Source organism: Pecten maximus, chromosome 4 (assembly GCF_902652985.1).
Source record: "Pecten maximus chromosome 4, xPecMax1.1, whole genome shotgun sequence".
Classification (NCBI taxonomy): Eukaryota; Metazoa; Mollusca; class Bivalvia; order Pectinida; family Pectinidae; genus Pecten; species Pecten maximus.
In genome coordinates this window covers 46111716-46132788 of record NC_047018.1, presented here as the reverse complement: position 1 = coordinate 46132788, position 21073 = coordinate 46111716, and the positions used below count along the sequence as shown (strand labels likewise).

The 21073-nt window shown below is 35.4% G+C and overlaps 2 protein-coding genes across 2 annotated transcripts; one reads left to right on the top strand and one right to left on the bottom strand.

Moving 5' to 3' along the window:
* The first annotated feature begins 5750 nt into the window (after nucleotides 1-5750).
* Nucleotides 5751-6844, top strand: LOC117326578. Its single transcript, XM_033883337.1, has 2 exons — nucleotides 5751-6074; nucleotides 6501-6844. Exons 1-2 carry the CDS (start codon nucleotides 6002-6004, stop codon nucleotides 6842-6844), a joined length of 417 nt encoding a protein of 138 aa, XP_033739228.1. The 5' UTR covers nucleotides 5751-6001.
* Nucleotides 6845-10271: 3427 nt separating this feature from the next.
* Nucleotides 10272-19828, bottom strand: LOC117326255 (eukaryotic translation initiation factor 2 subunit 1-like). The gene is made up of 8 exons (XM_033882932.1): nucleotides 19731-19828; nucleotides 16465-16757; nucleotides 15034-15113; nucleotides 14250-14398; nucleotides 13943-14049; nucleotides 13575-13672; nucleotides 12360-12503; nucleotides 10272-11651 (listed from the first exon to the last, which is right to left on the bottom strand). The coding sequence occupies exons 2-8, from the start codon at nucleotides 16700-16702 to the stop codon at nucleotides 11493-11495; spliced, it is 975 nt and encodes a 324-aa protein (XP_033738823.1). The 5' UTR covers nucleotides 16703-16757; nucleotides 19731-19828; the 3' UTR covers nucleotides 10272-11492.
* Between the last annotated feature and the right edge of the window lie 1245 nt (nucleotides 19829-21073).

The window sequence follows — 21073 nt, the reverse complement described above, 5'->3', positions numbered from 1 at the left end:
TTATCATTTATTACCTTTAAACCCTGTATATCGTATCGAGGTGTATAAATACAACTATATACGCTTCTTGTCAATATGATTCATATTCAACAATAAATGTCTTAGAATACTTGTTTTGAAATATACTAGCGGAAAAACGAAACGCAAGTTTATGTTTGATAGTTATTATTTTACATGATTCTTTCATGGTTTGTTGATGGTGTGGAATATTTATCATTACTGAATACATTTTGATGATTTGTGTTGTCCTATCACAGACGATGTTTGCTTGAATGACGTTAAAACAATGGTACCCTACATCGTTTCCTGGTCCAAATCAGTAGCGTTTGTGCACAGCCTTGGCATTAGTCGCTACTCTTACTCTCTTTAACATTGGCCCATCAAGGTGTTTAATGCTCTTTGAGGGATATGTATTCCACTCCCAAATAAGGGCATGCGTGAGTTGAGCGACGTTATATAGAACGGATACCCCGGATGCAATGCACGCTTTCTGGGAAAATTGCTGAAAGCATGCAGCATCGTGTGGTGTCACTGTCGGCTGAACTTTTAACTGAACAACATTTTCATATTGTAAGGATTTAGCTCAGTGTGACATTTAATTGAATTTAAATCACGTGTCTAAAAGCTATACTAGAAAAACCGAACTTGCGTTTCTTTTATCCTCTAGTATACTAGTATTATATATTTTTGCAATATATTTCAAGTTTGACAGTGGAACATATAATTTATGGAATACGATTAATGCGAAATTTGAAAAGGAAAGATATGACCATTTTATGATATTGAATAAATAACACATACATAAAAAACGATCGATGTCAATTCAACATTTGCGACGTTAGTTCTGTTTACTGCATTCGTGGATTGTAAAGGTTAAATGACAATCTGGTTATTACTGACAGATAATACGGATCTTTTATTATGTATTTACAAAACTGGGGACTTCAACAACTATTTGTCACTGTTTAATGGACAAACAGAAAAATACCGACACATACGCGTAGTTTTTACCGGCAAGGAGGGAGCCGGGAAGACTACCATATGCCTTCGTCTTAGGAATAAAAATGTCAATCTCCAATTGCGCCAACCTACTGAAGGGGCTGTTTTATACCCCGTTTGGATCGGGAATTCAAAACATGGAAACATATTGATGGTCATTCTGTTGATCATGTGAACATGAGAACATTGATTGAGAAAATGGAACCTTCAGCTGTACCAAACAGTATGGAAACGTTGCCCGATGAAATGGAATCGTTAGCTCTATTAAACATGATAATTTACAATATCCTAAAGCCCATTATTTCATCAAATGAACCTACACATAATAAAGTACAGGAGGCACCAGCTGTTCGATTTGCTTCACTTCATCACAGTTCCAATGCCACGTTTCTGTCCCTGTGGGATATTGGTGGACACATGTCATTTCAGACTTCACACAATGTCTTCATCTCATCAAACGGTGTACACCTACTAGTCTTCAGACTCACAGATTATCTCAGAGACAAGCTGGAAACTGGTAGGTGTATATATCGCATACGTTTTGATAAGATCGTAGAGTGGCATGCTTTATATTCTTAACCCACTATGATTACATTTAATCATAAAAATGACGTCATAAAAAAGTAAGCAATTCCTTTTCTATGGTTGTTATAAATGGCATCAAACAATGGTCGTTAAGATCTATCTGGAATATTTTTAATTCTTCTATGGATTTACTTTTTTTTATTCCACCAATTTTCTGTTGTCCTATTTTCTGTGGTATGACAAAATGGACGTTTAAATGTATCTAAGTACTCAGTCGTTGTGTCATTGATTATTTGAATTTTGGGACATGTTAGCCATGGCAATTGGAGTGACTTTGACGATACGCTAACCTTCACAATAAACGTGAAAAATGTTAGGGTTTAATGGTATGTAATTTATTTCATCATGTAGAGAAAAATCACCTACACGACATATGAACATAAATAAACAACCATTGCCTATCGCTGCACATTTTTTGCATAAGAACATTTCTTATGGATTATCCGTAGAACCACATATGGAAAATTTTTATTCGATTTGCCTGAAAATGATAACACTTTTAATTATTGCGATAGTGTTCATAATGTGAAATAGAATATGTCATTTAAGTCGACCGAATAAGAACATCTGTTTTGAATCACTGACATCACTTTCTGAACACAGATCGACTAAAGAAATTGATCCGATTTATTGGACCATGTTCCACAGATGAAATAACTGCTCCAAATCTCCGTACACAAATGATACAATCCCCTCCAATTATTTTCGTCGGTACATTTCTTGATGAGTTAAAGAGAGAATACAAGGTAAATGACGTCAATGTGTCATGTCTACGACAAATCGTCTTATTGTATGTATTTATTTGTTTTACATTTAAGCAAGATTGTATTTACATTTGCTCCGCATTTCCCCCATTGACACAATGCTAAGAGGCAGTTGCCACCATACGCCTATAACACCCAGTGCCTCAGGCTATAACACCCAGTGGGTCATGTGCGGGTTCCCATGCCATTTGCCCACCATACATCTTGCTGCCATATCGACTATAACAACATTAAAACCGCTGTTCATTGCTTAAATGACACGGTCTTTTAAAATATAACGTCATTTTTTACTATGATAGTACAAACATTGTTTATGACATTCAGGACACGTATCATTGCATGTTCCTGGAAAAGGAATTAATCATTTGTATAATCCTTTATCTTAATAAAGTCTGAATATCTGTTACATTTTACAAATCATGACGGAATGTTGAGAACGAAACTTAATATCAATATAACAGAACGAGTATAAGTGTCCTTACATTTTCAGATTGCGGAATGTATTCAACGTAAAGTTGATCAAAATCATAACTGTTTCTTATAAGACTTGGCGACACAATGAACGCCACGACATTGTCGTATCAAACTACTATTGAGTGGACGAATAAAACGATTCATTCGTTATGGAAATTATCATATTGTCTATTCATTATGAGTATTTAACATAAGTCGAAAACATTTTATTTGTTCAGGTACCTTCACTGCATAATGTCTGTGATATACTTCCGGGAATTTGACTACATCATCATTGACCCCCAGTGGCTTGCTGATTTCTTCAGAATCCTAATTACTGATTACCAGTTTCTCCCTAACGAAGACCTCCTACTCAACCGAGACCTAGATTTGTACAAAACCTAAGGCGAGTTGACTCAGAAGTTGATCAAAGGTCCTCTCTGTATGAAAAAGAACGAAGCTTTTTCTCCCTTCAAGTCCATTCTCCTCGCTCTGATGGAAAAGTTTGGACTGATAGTGAAAATACTGCTGTCGGAAAACGCCACAGAAAATGCACAATTCAGTGAGACGTATACCATTCCAAGCAAACTGTCGGAGCTACAAGATATCGACGGGATTACCGATGAGGTTAATGCACTTAAGCACAGAAATCTTGCTGTCTCTAAAACGTTATGTTTCGTGTTTGGTGACATTTATGTACCATACGAACTGTTCCACAGAATATTTGCCGAGATCCTTAGGACGTATAGAGCAACTTCATTGTCAGCACGAAGCTTGGAGGAAGCTGCTGAAGGTGGCGAGTCGACGGCAGAGACTACGGATTGTCTCTATATGGATTTTGGGTGTTTTGAGGTCAACGACATTTGCAGAATAATATTGTCCATGCACGCAGAGAGGTCAACCATTGCCGTGACAGTGTTCAGTCCCACAGAATCTCAGCATCCTGTAGATTCTGGAAGAATCATTAGGCTTTCTATCGACCGTATTATTCAGGAAACATTGCAATGAGTAACCAACAACACTTTCATTACTCACATCAAATACACTGAAATTTCTACCTCAGTCCATACGACATCCCAGTACAGCTGTACGGCATCATCCACCCGGAAGGGGGCGTGCCCTGTAAAGGCGGAGAATGTCAAGGAAAACATCGTCTGTCAAATATGGACATCCAGGTTTGGGACGTCTCAGAGGTAATATGCGTATTTTCTAATGGGTATTCATACGTTTGTGACATTATGATAAATCTTCATATTTTGAGAAGATACCTTAATATTTTCAATGAAGCAAGAAGCAGGAAACGCTCAAAATCATTTTATATCACCAAATAAAACATTGGCTGAACGTCCCTTATCATTTTCGGATCATATGGAAATACTCTTGGTTGAGGTAGAACATCCCATTTTCGAAATCGATATTCAGTAAAAACGAAAGATACACCTACATGAAAATTATACTTGAAATATACTGAAAAGACTTATTATGATCATTTTAAGACATACCTAAAATCATAACATCTTGTAGATAGCAAATACCAAGTAGTAGGACGGAATTATTCGGTAAATAATGAGGTTGTGAGCACATTTTAGTTGTATTAATTGTGTTTTACGATTAGGTCTGCAAGTAACGATATAAGTATAACTCGGCATTTATGAAACTAACAATTGAAGTTTTTTGAAAGACAAAAAATGTACTTTGAATTATTCCTGCTCTATTGAAGCATGGTGGTCTTTGAAACGTCAAACATTGTCAGTAAAAATCATCTTGAAAATAAGCAGATCTAGAAAAAGAGCCATGAAATCCTTATTAAAAAATAAACCGCGGATTTTAAGGTACGAATTTAGCTTTTGAGACGGTCCTCTTCAGACACATTCATGGGTTCATGGGTCATTCTTGCATTCGACAGATGATGAAAATGTCAAGTTGCCGTTTATCAACCAACATTCCATTTGAAGTTCGTTGTTTTGCCGAATCACTATAAATGCAGGATAGCTTATTACTTACCAATACCTTGATTGTTTAAGGATTCCTCAAAGTTTGGAGAAAAGGATGGAATTGATGATGAGAAAATGTCAGAAAATTTGTCCAGTGATAGTAAGTATATGACTTTGAAGCATACGTGAATATTTTGTTCAACGGTGATGTCCAAACAAGTGAAAATTGTAAAAAGAAAAGGGGCGCGATGGTATCCGTTTAGTCAAAACCAAGCCCGAGTAGAGTTGTATGGTCATATGTTTAGTAACCGTAAACGAACAATTTTAGCATTACTTTTGCTTTATCACAGTATACTATGGTTTTTATACAGTAATTGGTCTATGTAATATGGTATACGACGCGTTAATGTTCAGGGTAACCATCTGCTAGAATTACATTATAGTTCATCTAAAAATATAAATATTCACAGGCGTTAGTTTCATTCATAGAAATAGATATTTGATCGAGAAAGAAATGTTTCTATAATATTCATAACAATTTCTGAAACTTATCATCATTTCTTGAATTTTGACATCCTACGTGTACTTCCCCAAAGAGATAAGCATAAAATATGACAAGCATAGAAATCAAGTCCCTTTCTAGGTTTGCGCTGTAGGATATTTCCCTTGAGTAAGTTCTGAGCCGTGATGGGTTAGGTAAGGGATGGTCGCGGGTTCGGATAAGGGATGTTTGTTTTTGTTTAATGTCCTATTAACAGCCAAGGTCATTTAAGGACGTTCGAGATTTTGGAGGCGGAGGAAACCCGGAGTACCCGGAGAAAAAACACCGGCCTACGGTCAGTACCCGGCAACTGCCCCACGTAGGTTTCGAACTGTGAGGGCTAGTGATAAAGTGTCGGGACACCTTAACCACTCGGCCACCGTGGCCCTCGGCTGAGGGAAGAGGCACTCTAATTGTCTACAATATATAGTCGTTTAAGTAGTCTAATTTGATAATAATCATCACCATGTTGTAGATATGACAGAGGAAGAGGCTATGAAACTTGCCAGAAGGCCGACCCCACAGGAGCTAAGTCGTCTGTCACGTCTAGTAGACGCGTCATCATGTGAACTGTTGTTTTGTGGACTAGGTCTTCCTTACCCAGACATCCATACCACGGTACGGGAGTCATCGCGGATGGCAGGAAGTACACTAGTCACCAAGCTGTTTTTTTTAAATGGACAAACGCCTACCCGAATCAGACGTTCAATCACATCAAACAGGCTATGACGGAAGTTGGCATGGCAACTGACCGCATCTTAGAGGCGGTAGAACCTGCGGAGGGAATTATAAGTGAAGGTAGGGAGATAATCAAAATACATTTTTTTTTTTTTTTAATTTTCTAGCTGTTAATAACAAAAGTAGATATATAGAAATGTTACCATCTATCTGTTGTGTTAGCAGATCAATAAAACTAGATTTTTCCATTTTATACGAACAGAGATTTAGGCCTCACAATCTAAATTGTATTTGTACTGTATAATTTCATGATACAATATATTATTTATTTCCTTATCATTTTGTGATATTGATCATTCAATCCTACTTCACCGCACAGTTTTTTGCAGATGTTGTTCGGACGATGCTTACACGATGTTTATTGCAGATTGTGTGATCAGCAACTGTTAAATATCTCATATATTTATGTATAATGTTTATTGTATGATGCATTTTTCGATCTGCTTTTCGAACTTCTTTAATCATATCAAATGATCATTTTTGCAGACATAGTCCCACATGACGTGTTAGCAAGACCTCCATCTGGTGATGAAATCAAGAAAATAGCCACTTTCATTGGCGATACATTCTTCAACCTGTTCCTTGAGCTGGGATTGTCACCTCCAGTCATAGAGCAGCATATGCTGTGTCAGTCCAGTAGCTTTCATCAAAAAATGAAAGACCTCCTCCAGTGTTGGATAGATAAATTCAAGTTGCAGGCAACCATAGGCAGGTTATTGTCTGCGATGAAACTTTGTCAGATGGACTGGTACACAGCAGTACAAATCTGGGCGAGTAACGATACTCGATGGATGCGTCCAGTAAAGGATACATGGTGTGTGGTTATTTAATTTCTGATGAACTGAGAGTGTCGTTGTTTGGTTTGGTTTTATTTTTTTAACGTCCTATCAACAGCTAAGGTCATTTAAGGACGGCCTCCCGTGCTTGCGATATATATGCCTGTGGTGAGTACGTATGTGCTTTGAGAGGCTGCGGTATGTTTGTGTTATGTCTCCTTGTGATAGGCCGGAACTTTTTCCGATTCATAGTGCTACCTCACAGAAGCATACTGCGGAAGACACCCAGCAGGGTACCCCATCCGGTCACATTATACTGACAACGGGCGAACCAATCGTTCTACTCCTAATATGCTGAGCGGTAAGCAGGAGCAGCAACTACCATTTTTAAAGACTCTGGTATGTCTCGGCTAGGGGACAGAGCCAAACGCCTTCCTCACAGGGGCGAACGCTCAGCTAAAGGCCAAAAGTGAAGCATTGTCAAAGGAGACATTAGGAAGAAGACAGTTGAGTAAGATAGAAGAGAAAAGATAAGATCCCAAATTTAGTCGCCTCTTACGATCATGCAATGGGGGCAGCAGGTACAATTCTTACGCCCTACCTGCAGGGAAGGGGTGTCGTTGTAGTTGTGTTGATGGGATAAATGTTGTAGTGCATATTCCTATCTATCAGAGAAAGTATGGGCAACCAGATTAGTAAATTAACGAAAACTGATCTCCTGATAACCAAGCCAACAGTCAACTTAGTCAACAGCTATATTCACCATTTTACCGAGAGTACTAACGAGTATAGGTTTAATATTTTTGTTTCATGCAGCAAAAATATTGTATCATATCATAATTACACAACCTCATAATTATGTTTCATGGTGGATTCTAGAGTGAATATAACTAATGACACGTTCCATCTTAACAAACAATTTCATTGATTTTGTTTCCCAATTTATATCTGGTACACAGTATCTGTACAATATGAGGTTATAATTTCTATCTTTACACCATACAGAATGTAGTACCATTACATGATAATCATTTACATCAAAAGGCACTGTCCTAAAATTACCAGTGTATTCGTCTACGAGAGGCAGTAGAGGACACACATTGCTTTGTAAGATGTTTTTATATCGTGGCTGTTTCTATCAATTTTAAAGAATTCAAATATTTCATTTTTTATTTTCTTTATCTATATGGAAGATGGAAGTTGCCAAGTGTTGTTAATATTGTCTTATTTCTTTTCAAAACATTCGAAACAAATTAGCTTTCAGTTTGGTGTTTAGCTCATGTAACCAGACGTTACTATCGACATCAACGATTAAAATTTAATGTGGTCGACAGATTTCAGCATCAAAATAGTCTTTATACTGATATTTTATACATTTTCAAATTGCTAAGTCTGTCATCTGCTTGTTTGGAATATTTCTTATTTCAAAATACGACAGCGGCTAATTTGACACATTATATCTAACCACGTTATTGAGTTGTCTATAGTATTTTTATGGTTGGTTAATTATCATTTCATTTTAATGCATTATTTTCATATCTATATGTGTACATCTTGGCTTAAAACACTAAATGCTGTAACGATGTATAGTCACAGATTTTAATAGCGCGAAAACTCAAACGTACAATGAAATGACAACATGATGATACAATCGGAATGACTTGGGATTCCAATATCCGGAAACAACCCGGGACCGGATCCAAATCTACTGTAAAAAGTCTATAATATGGCACTGATGGTACATAAAGAGATTAATGTGAGATTCATGAAATATTTCTGTATTGTTGTCGCATTTGTAGGTATCTGAAATCGTCAAAGGAACTATATAATGGAGTGACTTTCCTTCTAATTCATAACATGCACAATGTAAACTAGATTGCAGATAATTATAGCTTAGCTTTAATTTTATTATTAATATTTTTGCATTGTTACTATAATGGAGGTCATTGCATAACATCCGCTTTACCAAAAAGATAAGCAACCTGTTGTCATAACTTTGTAAAAGGTATTTTTATTAAAGAAAATATATCGTGTATTTTGTAGAAATCCTAAATATTTCTCTATTACAACCTGATGTCAGAATATTCGTACAATGGATATTCATATATTTATAAATGTAAGCATAGGTTAACTATCTTAATATCCATATTAGCTAACATTCTCTATTTTGTTTTATTCATACCAATTATTTCAAATTCATTATCTTAATTACTATGATATTTTCATCGAGTTATGGTATTGTAATACAAGAGCTGTTGGAGAACAGCATAGCTCGTCTCGCAAATGTTTGTCAATAAATACTTAAAATATATTAATTGGAATGGTTTCGCAAATTGCATTAATAATATTTATATTGTTTACTTGATCAGATTATGTTTTGTGAATTCATGCAATTTTCAAAACCATACCATTTTATATATATATAAATTATTTATTGACAAACATTCAGGAGACAAGCTATGCTGTTGTTAAATGAATATATTAAATACAAATGTAATTGCTTTTGGACATATTTCTTCAATTTTTTGACAAAATATTATCCTAAATGAGAGTTGTCTCCCTTGAAAAATGTGGACCAGCATAAATTGTCTATTGTGAGCATTTCGACATTGTTTTATTTTCAGTTTCACCCCAAGAAGGGATAGTGTAATTCCATAGGGACTCTTTAACCTAATATCAGCACCCTAGTACATCATAAAGTGACGTGTTAATAGCTTTCAACATTTGCACAAAATGTTTTAAAATGTGTTTATTCCCCCAAAAAATCTTTCAGTTTAACTCCGGCAAGGGATAGTTTAACCCCCACAGGGAACCTAATACCATGTATTACTATGGCTTTCAACACTCACAACATAAACTTAACACAAAGTCCAAAGATTTAAAAGCAAAAACAAAAAAAATACAGATTTAAAAAGAATTTTTTTTTTTTTTTTTTTTTAAGTTTTACTCCAAGAAGGGATTGTCTTACTCCATAGGGACTCTATTGCCAATTATCAGCACCCTAGTACAATTATAAAGTGATGTATTAATACCTTTCAACACTTGCACCAAAAACTTAACGCAGAAATATTCTAAGTCCAAAAATTTGAAAATTCTGGTTTTTTCCCAAAAAAATCTTTCGGTTTTACTCTGGCAGGGGATAGTTTAACCCCCAGAGGGACTCTATTGCCAATTATCAGCACCCTAGTACAATTATAAAGTGATGTATTAATACCTTTCAACACTTGCACCAAAAACTTAACGCAGAAATATTCTAAGTCCAAAAATTTGAACATTCTGGTTTTTTCCCAAAAAAATCTTTTAGTTTAACTCCGGCAGGGGATAGTTTAACCCCCACAGGGACCATATTACCATAAATTACTTTGCCTTTCAACACTTGCACCAAAAATGTAACATTTGGAAAACCAACGCCGACGCCGGACTGACGACATAAGCTCTCACTCTTCTTCGAAGAGACGAGCTAAAATACCATATTGAGATAGTCTATATCAATTACAAGTAATTTATGTTTGTTTTTGAGTGACAGAATTGATTATGAAAACAATAAACATATGCATGTAGCTTATCGGAATGTCTCCATTATTATTAACAGAAAAGCAAGACAACATAAAAAATAATTTTATTTCACTTTAAACCCCAACGGAGCTTGATAGTCTTAAAATGTGTCGAGATAGTACTAAAATTCTTTATAATAATTATGTAAAACATTGTGCATTGTTTGATAGAGAACGTGCAAATCATATTAATTGTAGAAGGAATAACAAACAAAAGGATCCGCTTAATCTATGTTTTGTTCTTACTGGTAAAGCTCCGTCAGAAAACGTGTTACATTGAAACTAGTCCTGATATACTTTTAGAAACAATGACTTTCAGTTCCGTGTTTTGCCTTATGCCAAGGTATTAACGATATAATTTATAAATGAGAATATATGGCAACGAGTGTGGTGATAGGTGGTGAGTTTAGTGGTGAGCATGTGGTAGCGAGTTTCCGAGGAATATAATTTTATTAATGTGTCATTTAAAAAAATACATCCACTTATTCAGCTTACATTCAATCTTAAATTTGTTTTGTTTTTAACTGCATATCTGCATTTTGCATTTACCGCTACATTGACCAATCACATACTTCATCTTGACCAGTAACGCCACCTGTCGCGTCATATCCGGGGCCGAAAAAGCGGGTGTTGGGTTTGGGTTTGGGTCCCCCGTCCTCTGTAAATGTCTTTCGAGTACCCGTTTGCTCGTATTTGCAATTAAACCTATACAATAACATAATGTAAGTAGCCAAAACTTGAAACCTTAATTTGATGTAAATTTCACATCGTTTGAACGTTAGGTGGGCGATTGAGTGGATGGTACCACCAGTAATAACATACAGTAAACTATTTAGTTGTGCGAGACCTGCAGTGTCTTCCGTCGGCAATCTCAAAGGCACAAAGGCATACAAGATTTTAAGCACCTTTCAGCAAAATATCACTTGGTGTAAATAATCACAATTTTGCTTGTGAATTATGCTATCCTCATATTTTGTAATTACACTGATATCTTTGCATTGGATTATAAAATCATTTGTATTGTTCAATGGATACGAATTAACAAAATGATTTAGTCGCGTTGATAATACCGCGTAAACTACAGTTTTCATCTACAAAATGTAACATCAGTTCTGTCATCGAAACTGATCAACCACACATTATTTATTCTAATATTTATCATCATCACTACACGAATCTATGTCATCGCCGGTGTCGTTACTATTGTCATCGCTGTTTTCATCATCACTATTATCTTTGTTCTCCATTTCCATCTCCTGTAATCGTCGTGTCAAGTACAGCTCATCCGTGTCGTTAATGACGTGTGGCTGAGGGAGAAAACACATAATCAATATTCATTTCCTACCACAACTGATAAGGTTCATAAAATATAAAGTATATAATATCAGTTCACACATTGATCTAATCAATGTCATTTAAACCACTTCCTCGCGATATATAAATATATAATTTAATTTTGTATGAAACACGCATTTTCATTGGCTGAAATAATTTTATTTTTTTATTACCTCCATAACAAAATTTTTGACGTTACAAAATGTAACGTCATTTTGATTGGCTGATGACGTTGCGTAATAATTTATCACAGAAAAGAGTTCGCCAAAGAAAGTGAAATATCTTGGTGTGTATAAGACGAAATTAAATTAAAAGAATTAACATTGATTATTTTTTCTGTTATACAGTCATAACATAAAAAAAACCTGGAGTGTACTCTCTTCATAAACCGCTTCGCGGTTTATTTAGAGTACACTCCAGTTTTTTCTGTTATGACTGTATAACAGAAAAAATAATTGATGTTAATCCTTAAATAATATAACTTTTTGAGAATGGTCAAATTATACTATTAGATTGCAAAATGTGAACATTTTCGAAGTCCATACAAGATACAAACTATATAATCCAGCCACTACAATATTACGTCAAGACAGTGAGATATGAGGAGCCAAACACCACCCGATTGGTGTGATAAATCCACATTGTTCGCTCTGTTGGCATTGACTACGTCCATTACTTACATCTCGACGTGTGTGATACAGTCCTCCTTCCTCTAAAATGCTGGATTTTACCGTCTCCAGGACAGTGTTCAGTCTCGATATCCCGGCCTGCCAGTCCAGTGTGGTAGTGGACACGACAAAGAGTGGTGGGGCTATCAGATTTATCTGGTAAATAAAGAAGTTGTCAAACGCTCACAGAATGACAGTAATAACATCAGGTACGATATCATAATGTTCCATAGGTAATAACATCAGGTACGATATCATAATGTTACACAGGTAATAACATCAGGTACGATATCATAATGTTACACAGGTAATATAATCAGGTCCGATATCATAATGTTACATAGGTAATAATATCAGGTACGATATCATAATGTTACATAGGTAATAACATCAGGTACGATATCATAATGTTACATAGGTAATAACATCAGGTACGATATCATAATGTTACATAGGTAATATCATCAGGTACGATATCATAATGTTACATAGGTAATAACATCAGGTACGATATCATAATGTTACATAGGTAATATAATCAGGTCCGATATCATAATGTTACATAGGTAATAACATCAGGTACGATATCATAATGTTACATAGGTAATAACATCAGGTACGATATCATAATGTTACATAGGTAATATCATCAGGTACGATATCATAATGTTACACACAGGTAATAATATCAGGTACGATATCATAATGTTACACAGGTTATATCATCAGGTACGATATCATAATGTTACATAGGTAATATAATCAGGTACGGTATCATAATGTTACACAGGTAATATCATCAGGTACGATAACATAATGTTACACAGGTAATACCATCAGGTACGATATCATAATGTTACACAGGTAATATCATAACGTACGATATCATAATGTTATACAGGTAATAACATCAGGTACGATATCATAATGTTACACAGGTAATATCAGCAGGTACGATATCATAATGTTATACACAGGTAATAATATCAGGTACGATATCATAATGTTACACACAGGTTATATCATCTGGTACGATATCATAATGTTACACAGGTAATATCAGCAGGTACGATATCATAATGTTACACAGGTAATATCAGCAGGTACGATATCATAATGTTACACACTGGTAATATCATCAGGTACGATGTCGTATCATGTTACAGACATTAGCATTAAGCGCCATTCGGGACTTTAACTTATGACATAGTTCTGTATTCAAGTTACCTTTATAGGCAGGGCATCCGTTGTCAGCGCCAGTCCCTTCTTCAACGCCCGCTTTACAGCATCAACCCCTTCGTATTGTACACACGCTACCTCAATATCTGTAGCACAACGGCAATTATAAAAATCATTTATAAATAACTACCAAACAAATATTTTGTAATATTCAGCATTCTCTCTTGATTTACCGGTAGTGTATTTTAATGTTTTTTTTCAATAATGCTAATAAGTCTTGGCTTTACAAGAAAATAATAAAACGTTAAAAAGTTAAGGTAATAAATGTTGATTTGTCACCAAAGCAATTATGCGGTATTAACACATTTTTCAATAATAATTTGGGTTTCTATTCGATATTGGTCAGTAATATCTACCTGCTCTGACTTTGACTAGTTTAGGTGACAGTTTCTGTTTGATATTGGTCAGCAATGTGTCCTTTGTGTTGGTGTCGATGCCACACTCGTCCAACAAATCAGGGTTGCTATAGAAGGAAAAAGCAAAATAGTATATTGATGTATGTGTACCATGGCATGAATATCACTTGGTCCTAATTTGTCTACGCATTTATACCATGTATCACATGTTATATTTCTGGTATATTTCTGTCGCGTTGGTTACTTTCATACATAGATATGCTTCAACCTCATTATTTGTCCTTAAATGGGTCGTCTGTCTACTTACCCCACTGAACACCTAAATGCATCATACGATGCTCCCTGTTTCTTGTATTTTCTGTCAAAATACCACGCTGTACGAGAATAGAGATTCTCTAGCTGTTGGTCTGTGTCGTACCCAAGGACAGACGCGACGTGACACAAAATGCTGTTGACCTGGAATATTCAATTGCGATAATGGGCCTGCCTTCAAACTTTTATTCCTATATTTTTCCATGTTTTATTTCATTTAGAAAAGAGTCAGTAGGACCTTGCTAGACTGTGCGATTTATGTGACATTAACTTGACTTGGACTGGCATGGCGGATGACCTTGATAAAGCAGGAGACGCTTTCTCTTCTGTACCATCTGGTCTTATTTTTTTAGTGAATACACTTCAACACGAATTGTTTCTCTTTATGTTATATTTGTGTGATATCAATAATGAACACCTTTTACATTTCGAGGTCAAAATAGAATAAGTGTATACGTATATAAAAGTCAAATCTGGTCAAAGACATGCTCTTGTTGTGTTTTATCGTTTGTTCGCTGCTGAATCTTACCACAAAGTTACTCTACAGAAAAAGCTGGATATTAGTTTGTAAAATTCAACAACATTTTCCTATAAAGATGAACCTTAGATGACTCTATAAATAGCACATGGAATTTTATGCAAGAAAACAAATGAACCTAAAAGCCATTTAATGCTCATACGTTCAGGGTTTTTTATTTGATTTATTATTTTTTTTACTTTATTTTTATTTTTATTTATTTATTTATTTATTTATTTATTTTTTGTTAATTGAGACTCACAGTTTTGGCTCTGGAGTATTTCTCTTCACATGTGTCTGCATCCTCCTTCAACACTCGCCTTTTCGATAGGTCTATGTAGCCTGAAAAGATTGAACACAAAAATTATTAATCAGCCATATAGTGATGTACTAGCAATAAAAACGAGCGATTAGATAAGACATGTGTACCTTTTAATACAGTCTGAAAACTTAAATCACATGATTACCCAATGACACACAACATATTTTCAAATTGAGAGGTAGATACTGCAGCGCCACAAATGAATTAAAATGGTCAAACAAGAATGAACGAGGAATTACAAAAAAGGCATTAACAAAAGGACAAAAAGAAAATGAAAAAAGACAATTATACAAAACAATGGAAACTATTGTAGTCTAGATCAATGATAACAGAAAAACGAGGTACAATATCTGCTTGCATGGTTTGAAATATCCCCAATAGTATTATAACTTTCACGTCATTTCCACAAATTCATACATTCCTTTCCCAGCTGTCGTGCCTTCCTATCCATCTGATTCTTCGTTACGACATGACATTTCAGGTTGATATAATAGAACACATGTGACAAGGAGTTGGACAGAAGGTAAGAGTTGGACAGAAGGCAAGACTTGGACAGAAGGTAAGAGTTGGACAGAAGGCAAGACTTGGACAGAAGGTAAGAGTTGGACAGAAGGTAAGACTTGGACAGAAGGTAAGAGTTGGACAGAAGGCAAGACTTGGACAGAAGGTAAGAGTTGGACAGAAGGTAAGACTTGGACAGAAGGTAAGAGTTGGACAGAAGGCAAGACTTGGACAGAAGGTAAGAGTTGGACAGAAGGTAAGAGTTGGACAGAAGGTAAGACTTGGACAGAAGGTAAGAGTTGGACAGAAGGTAAGACTTGGACAGAAGGTAAGAGTTGGACAGAAGGCAAGACTTGGACAGAAGGTAAGAGTTGGACAGAAGGTAAGAGTTGGACAGAAGGTAAGACTTGGACAGAAAGTAAGACTTGGACAGAAGGTAAGACGTGGACAGAAGGTAAGACTTGGACAGAAGGTAAGACTTGGACAGAAGGTAAGATGTCGACAGAAGCCCAAATCAACGTTGCTCAGTTGACGTTGGCGCGGGATGAGGAGGGTCAATACCCTAGTCAATTCAATACATAAACGAACCCATGCAACCACTGCAGCTCATTGGGACATACACGATATTGATGGGCCCAGGAAGTTATTGATTTTGAGAGAGGTACTCTTGAATCAACTTGAAATTTAACGGACGACAGTGTGGTTTCATATCTTTCAATTGCACCGTTATTCCATTCTATGACATCTTTGTTTTATTTCCTGTATTAAACCGGAAGATTTCTAATTATTTTTCTTTTTACTGGATAGATTACCGATATGATTGGGTTTCCAAAAGTGGGAAGACGAAACAGACCGTCGATACAGACATACCCTTTTCCTGGTCGACTCTCATGACGAGGGCATACTCCGGTCGGCCAACCCGAACCAGTTTGTTGACAGAGCGGATCCGTCGACGTGTGAGCTCACTCAATAGGATCATACCCTCGATATTGTCGTATTCAAGGAGCTGGACGTCCACAACAACCTCTCCCACGGAGTGAACGCATACCTTCACGATATCGTTCTGCTCCGGGAATCGATCCTCGTAAAATCTGCAGTGTAGCCCCATAGATAGCTTTTCTTGTCTCCCAATGTAGACAATTCTTGATGATAATTTAAATATCCTAAAGAAAACAAGCGGAGCTTATCAATTAGACAATTTTAAAAGGCTTGATCAAACAAACCGACGTATGCCTAATTCGGTTACAAATAAGGATAAACAGTTTTTGCATTTTCTTACTTCTCGGATAAATAAAGACTATTATAGTCTTTTCGCCCCACCAATCATTTCTTTTCCCAGCTACAAAAAAAAATGGAGTAAAATTGTATTAAGTAGCTGTTGAACAATTTTGCCTCGAAATAATGGCGGATTAGACGGGAAAATAATGAAGATTAACGTCGCTAAATTCACTTAAACTTCTTAATTATATGGCAAAAGATTATACATAAAATATACCAATGTCAATAGCATCATGGACTATGAATTTAACATATATGAAAATGCATCACACAGTTATGTCGTCATTCAAGACTTGTCAGTGTTGCTAGGGACCAAATTTAGAATTCCAGACGACAAGAAATTTTAAAATGCCAATAATTGTTGAAGTATAGTCAGGAATATAACATAACAAAATGACACATTCTAAAGATCATAATTCGACAAGGGCAAAATGAATTAATTCCTATTGGATCATAGACTAGTCTTTTTTAAGATACTTCCAATGCGCCTGATGTCAAAATTTATTTATTCTATTTTTATTTTTAGATTATAAGAAAAACAAAATCACCAATGCGATAGTTTATGATATTAAATTATACCTCAATAATGTTGTTAATAATTCCAAAAGAAACATTTAAGCACTGATGTCAATTTTTTTTAGTTTCATCGGGGTATGAAACAAATTTTGTTTGCAAACTGTATGAATCCGCGTAGCGGATTCTTACAGAAGTTTGCAAACAAAATGTGTATCATACCCCGATGAAACTAAAAAATAATTGACATCAACGCTTATAATTAATTTTTGAAAATGATTTTCTAATTTAAAACATGTTTTATGTACAATTTTACTGGTTTTAAATGGGATTCTTTTTCTCAAATCAATACGCAACGTCAATTGTCGTATTGTGACGTCACATTTTTCGCGCCATTCTCGGAATTTCTTTCATAGAAGAATGAAAAGAATTTTTCGACCGATGACATTTGAGTATTTACCATGAAAACAAAGAAAAATTAATTATAGAAGAATGAAAAGAATTTTTCGACCAATCGCATTTGAGTATTTAACATGAAAACAAAGAAAAATTAATTATTTGCTTCCTATATGAAATGATGCAAAAACATCCGAAATCAACTTATTCAAGAAAGTGTAATATGTATGAAAAACATAGTCAAACTACATATAAATAGACTTGTATGTCCACTATCTCATAGTCACACCTAACAAAAATGGCTACTTTACGTAAATCTGATGCAATACGTCACAGTTAGAGATAACTTGTTTTCCGGGTAGATCATTATATTATAATAGCTATTCACACAAAGCCTTGTGACAGAACGAAACCTGATGTAATAAAATAATAACCATACTGGTGATCAATATGTGGATATATCAAACTATCCGACTGGTACGTCATAATGTTGAGTATAAGATATTATAACTGCCAGCACATTTCACTATTGTGAACTGAATTTCATCAGCTATGTTTCCGCAAAACTTCAAAACCTAAAATAAAACTTCCCCCTATTGTTCGACACAATATCACCCCGCGCTGCTGTTTTGTAATTACAGACATGCCATTTACGCTACAGATAAGATGTTTGTGATTTACACCCTATAAATGTATTTTTTTTTAATGACTGCTTAAGAAGATACTTGAATTATAATATTGCTACCTATCAAAACCATACGAGTAACTTCTGTGAACACTCAAAATAAAATTGTTAATGGAACATTTACTTATTATAAAAGGGAAAGGATTTGTCAGTCTATAAAACAATTCCAAAGGAAACTGTAGAGTTAATTGTCTTTCGGAGAAGAAGGAATTTATGTTGTAGATTTTTTTATGAGACTTTACAGCCAAACGTGTTTCAGGGAAGGGGGGGTTTGAGTTGTAAAATGTTTTAGGAGTCTTTTCAGCCAACAGTCTCTTGGGGAAGGGGGGAATTTATGTTGTAAAATATTTTAGGAGACTTTTCAGCCAAGTCTTTCGAGGAAGGGGGAAAGTCTGTTGTAGATTTTTTAGGAGACTTTACAGCTAACTGTCTTCCGAGAAGAAGGAATTTCTGTTGTATAATGTTTTAAGACACTTGACAGCTAACTGTCTTTCGGAGAGGAGTGAGTTTATGTTGTAGATTTTTTAGGAGACTTTACAGCTATCTGTCTTTCGGAGAAGAGGGATTTGAGTGGGGTTGGGGGTAGGTGGTGGTGGGGGTTAACTGATAGAGTGTTTGTGGTTCAATGTCCTAACAAAGGGTAAGGACACGTGATTATCTGAACTAGCATTCGTGTTTGGTTTGGTTTATTTTGTTTAACGTCCTATTAACAGCTAAGGTCATTTAAGGACGGCCTCCCGTGCGTGCGACATGAATGCGTGTGGTGCATTCGTGTATCAGGTTGGTTACTTATTAAAGATAAGAGTGGGCGTTATCCTAAAAGTTATTTTCCAAGAAAAATCACAAAAATCATTCCTGTAAAACCATATATTTTAGATTAATAGTGAATTTAACACGAAATTAACGAAAATAAAACCATCACAAAATTAAATGATTTTATAGTAGTGGAAAAGACCTTAATAGGTGTCATGTCAGTGTTCAACGAAATAGTATCTCTATTTTCTGATATAAAGACAGCATTCTCAGATCAACAAGCTACATCATTGATAATAATGATTTCATAAGAACAAAAAGTTGCATCAGAAATCATATTTGAAATATCAGACTTGTCCTTTAATGAATAAATTAGCGACAATCTACGTGAAAGCGAGTCTAAATTTCCCCCAAAAACCGATCTGGATATCAACACTCGACGAAAATGCACAAATCTGTGTGTGTTTTTATGACATTTTCTCAGATAGATAAGTTTAAACGTCAAAATTACCTGTAAGTTTAGGGGATCTCTTTGTCCCAGACACAGCTGTACAATAGTCCAAAAGCAGCTTCATAATCCGGTCAGATTGGTGTTATTTTGTCGTATTGGTTTTTACAGTGTAATGTAGGAACTCTAGACATTTACCTGGTATATATAGGACAGGTATTCTATAAATAAACATATCTGATGTAAAACAGCGTATTGTGTCGTCACGTGCTAGTGACGGACATTGCTATCAATAGATACTTCAATAACGAGAGTTCATTGGACAAATCGACATTAATTTGTGTTTCTCGCCTGCTTTTCATTCCTAGTTATTGTACATTTATTACATCCTTTTCCGCTGGTAACATGGTTAAACAATATAAAAAAAAGAAATTTCGTTATTTTTTTTTTATAATGTACACTTATCATATATCGTTCAAAGACGCAATCTGCTCTCGATTACGGAATGATAAAACAATTTGGAAAATATGAACAAATCGTAGAAAATCGCCAACAATAATTAAAAAATATCTGAAAGCAAATATAGACATTTCATTGTATCATGTGATAATAAAGAGAATATTTTACGTTTCGTGTTCTAGTCTACGCTAACCCTTTCTTGGTCACGTTGTTGACGCGACCATGTTGTCTCTCATTTTGTTTTAATGTTTTCATCCTATCTTATGTCATTCAGTACGAATTCTACTTTTGTTAATACATCTAGTCCGTCCTCAAGAATACGTTTACAGATGCCATCATGTTCGTCCACGCGCGTGATGCTGTTTATGGATTCCTTTCAGGGCACGTTTCCTACACCGTTTCAGACAATCTTCAATGATTTCAAGAATTGAGTTACAAGAGACGAAACTCTAATTAAAATTAGACTTGCAATTTCCACTCCTCTACGATACACTGCAATACATTGAAGTGTATAGAAGAGTATTGCAGAGGAGCGGAAATTACAAGTATAATTTTAATTAGATTGAGACGAAACTGAACTAAACCTCGTCATACATCTTTTCCGTCTTTGTAGAACTCGTCAATGGGCCTATAGTGTTCCTCTCTGTCCGTCTGTGTAAGTAAGTAACATCAAAGATTGTCAGCGCTCTAGCGTTCCTCGATGGATTTTGATCAAACAGTTTCAAATTACCATAACATCCCAGCCAAGTTCCGGTTTCACGATTGTTGGGTCAAGGTTACTTGTAGAAAATCCTTGTCGTTCAAGGTCAAGGTTACCATTAATATCTGTGTAGAAAATTCTTAAGAGCAATTTTAGGTTTCATTCCAGGAAAGGATTTTGATCGAACTCCCACAATTCATTAGTCAAAATACTAGCATTACAATTTCTTGTATTATTTATTGCATGA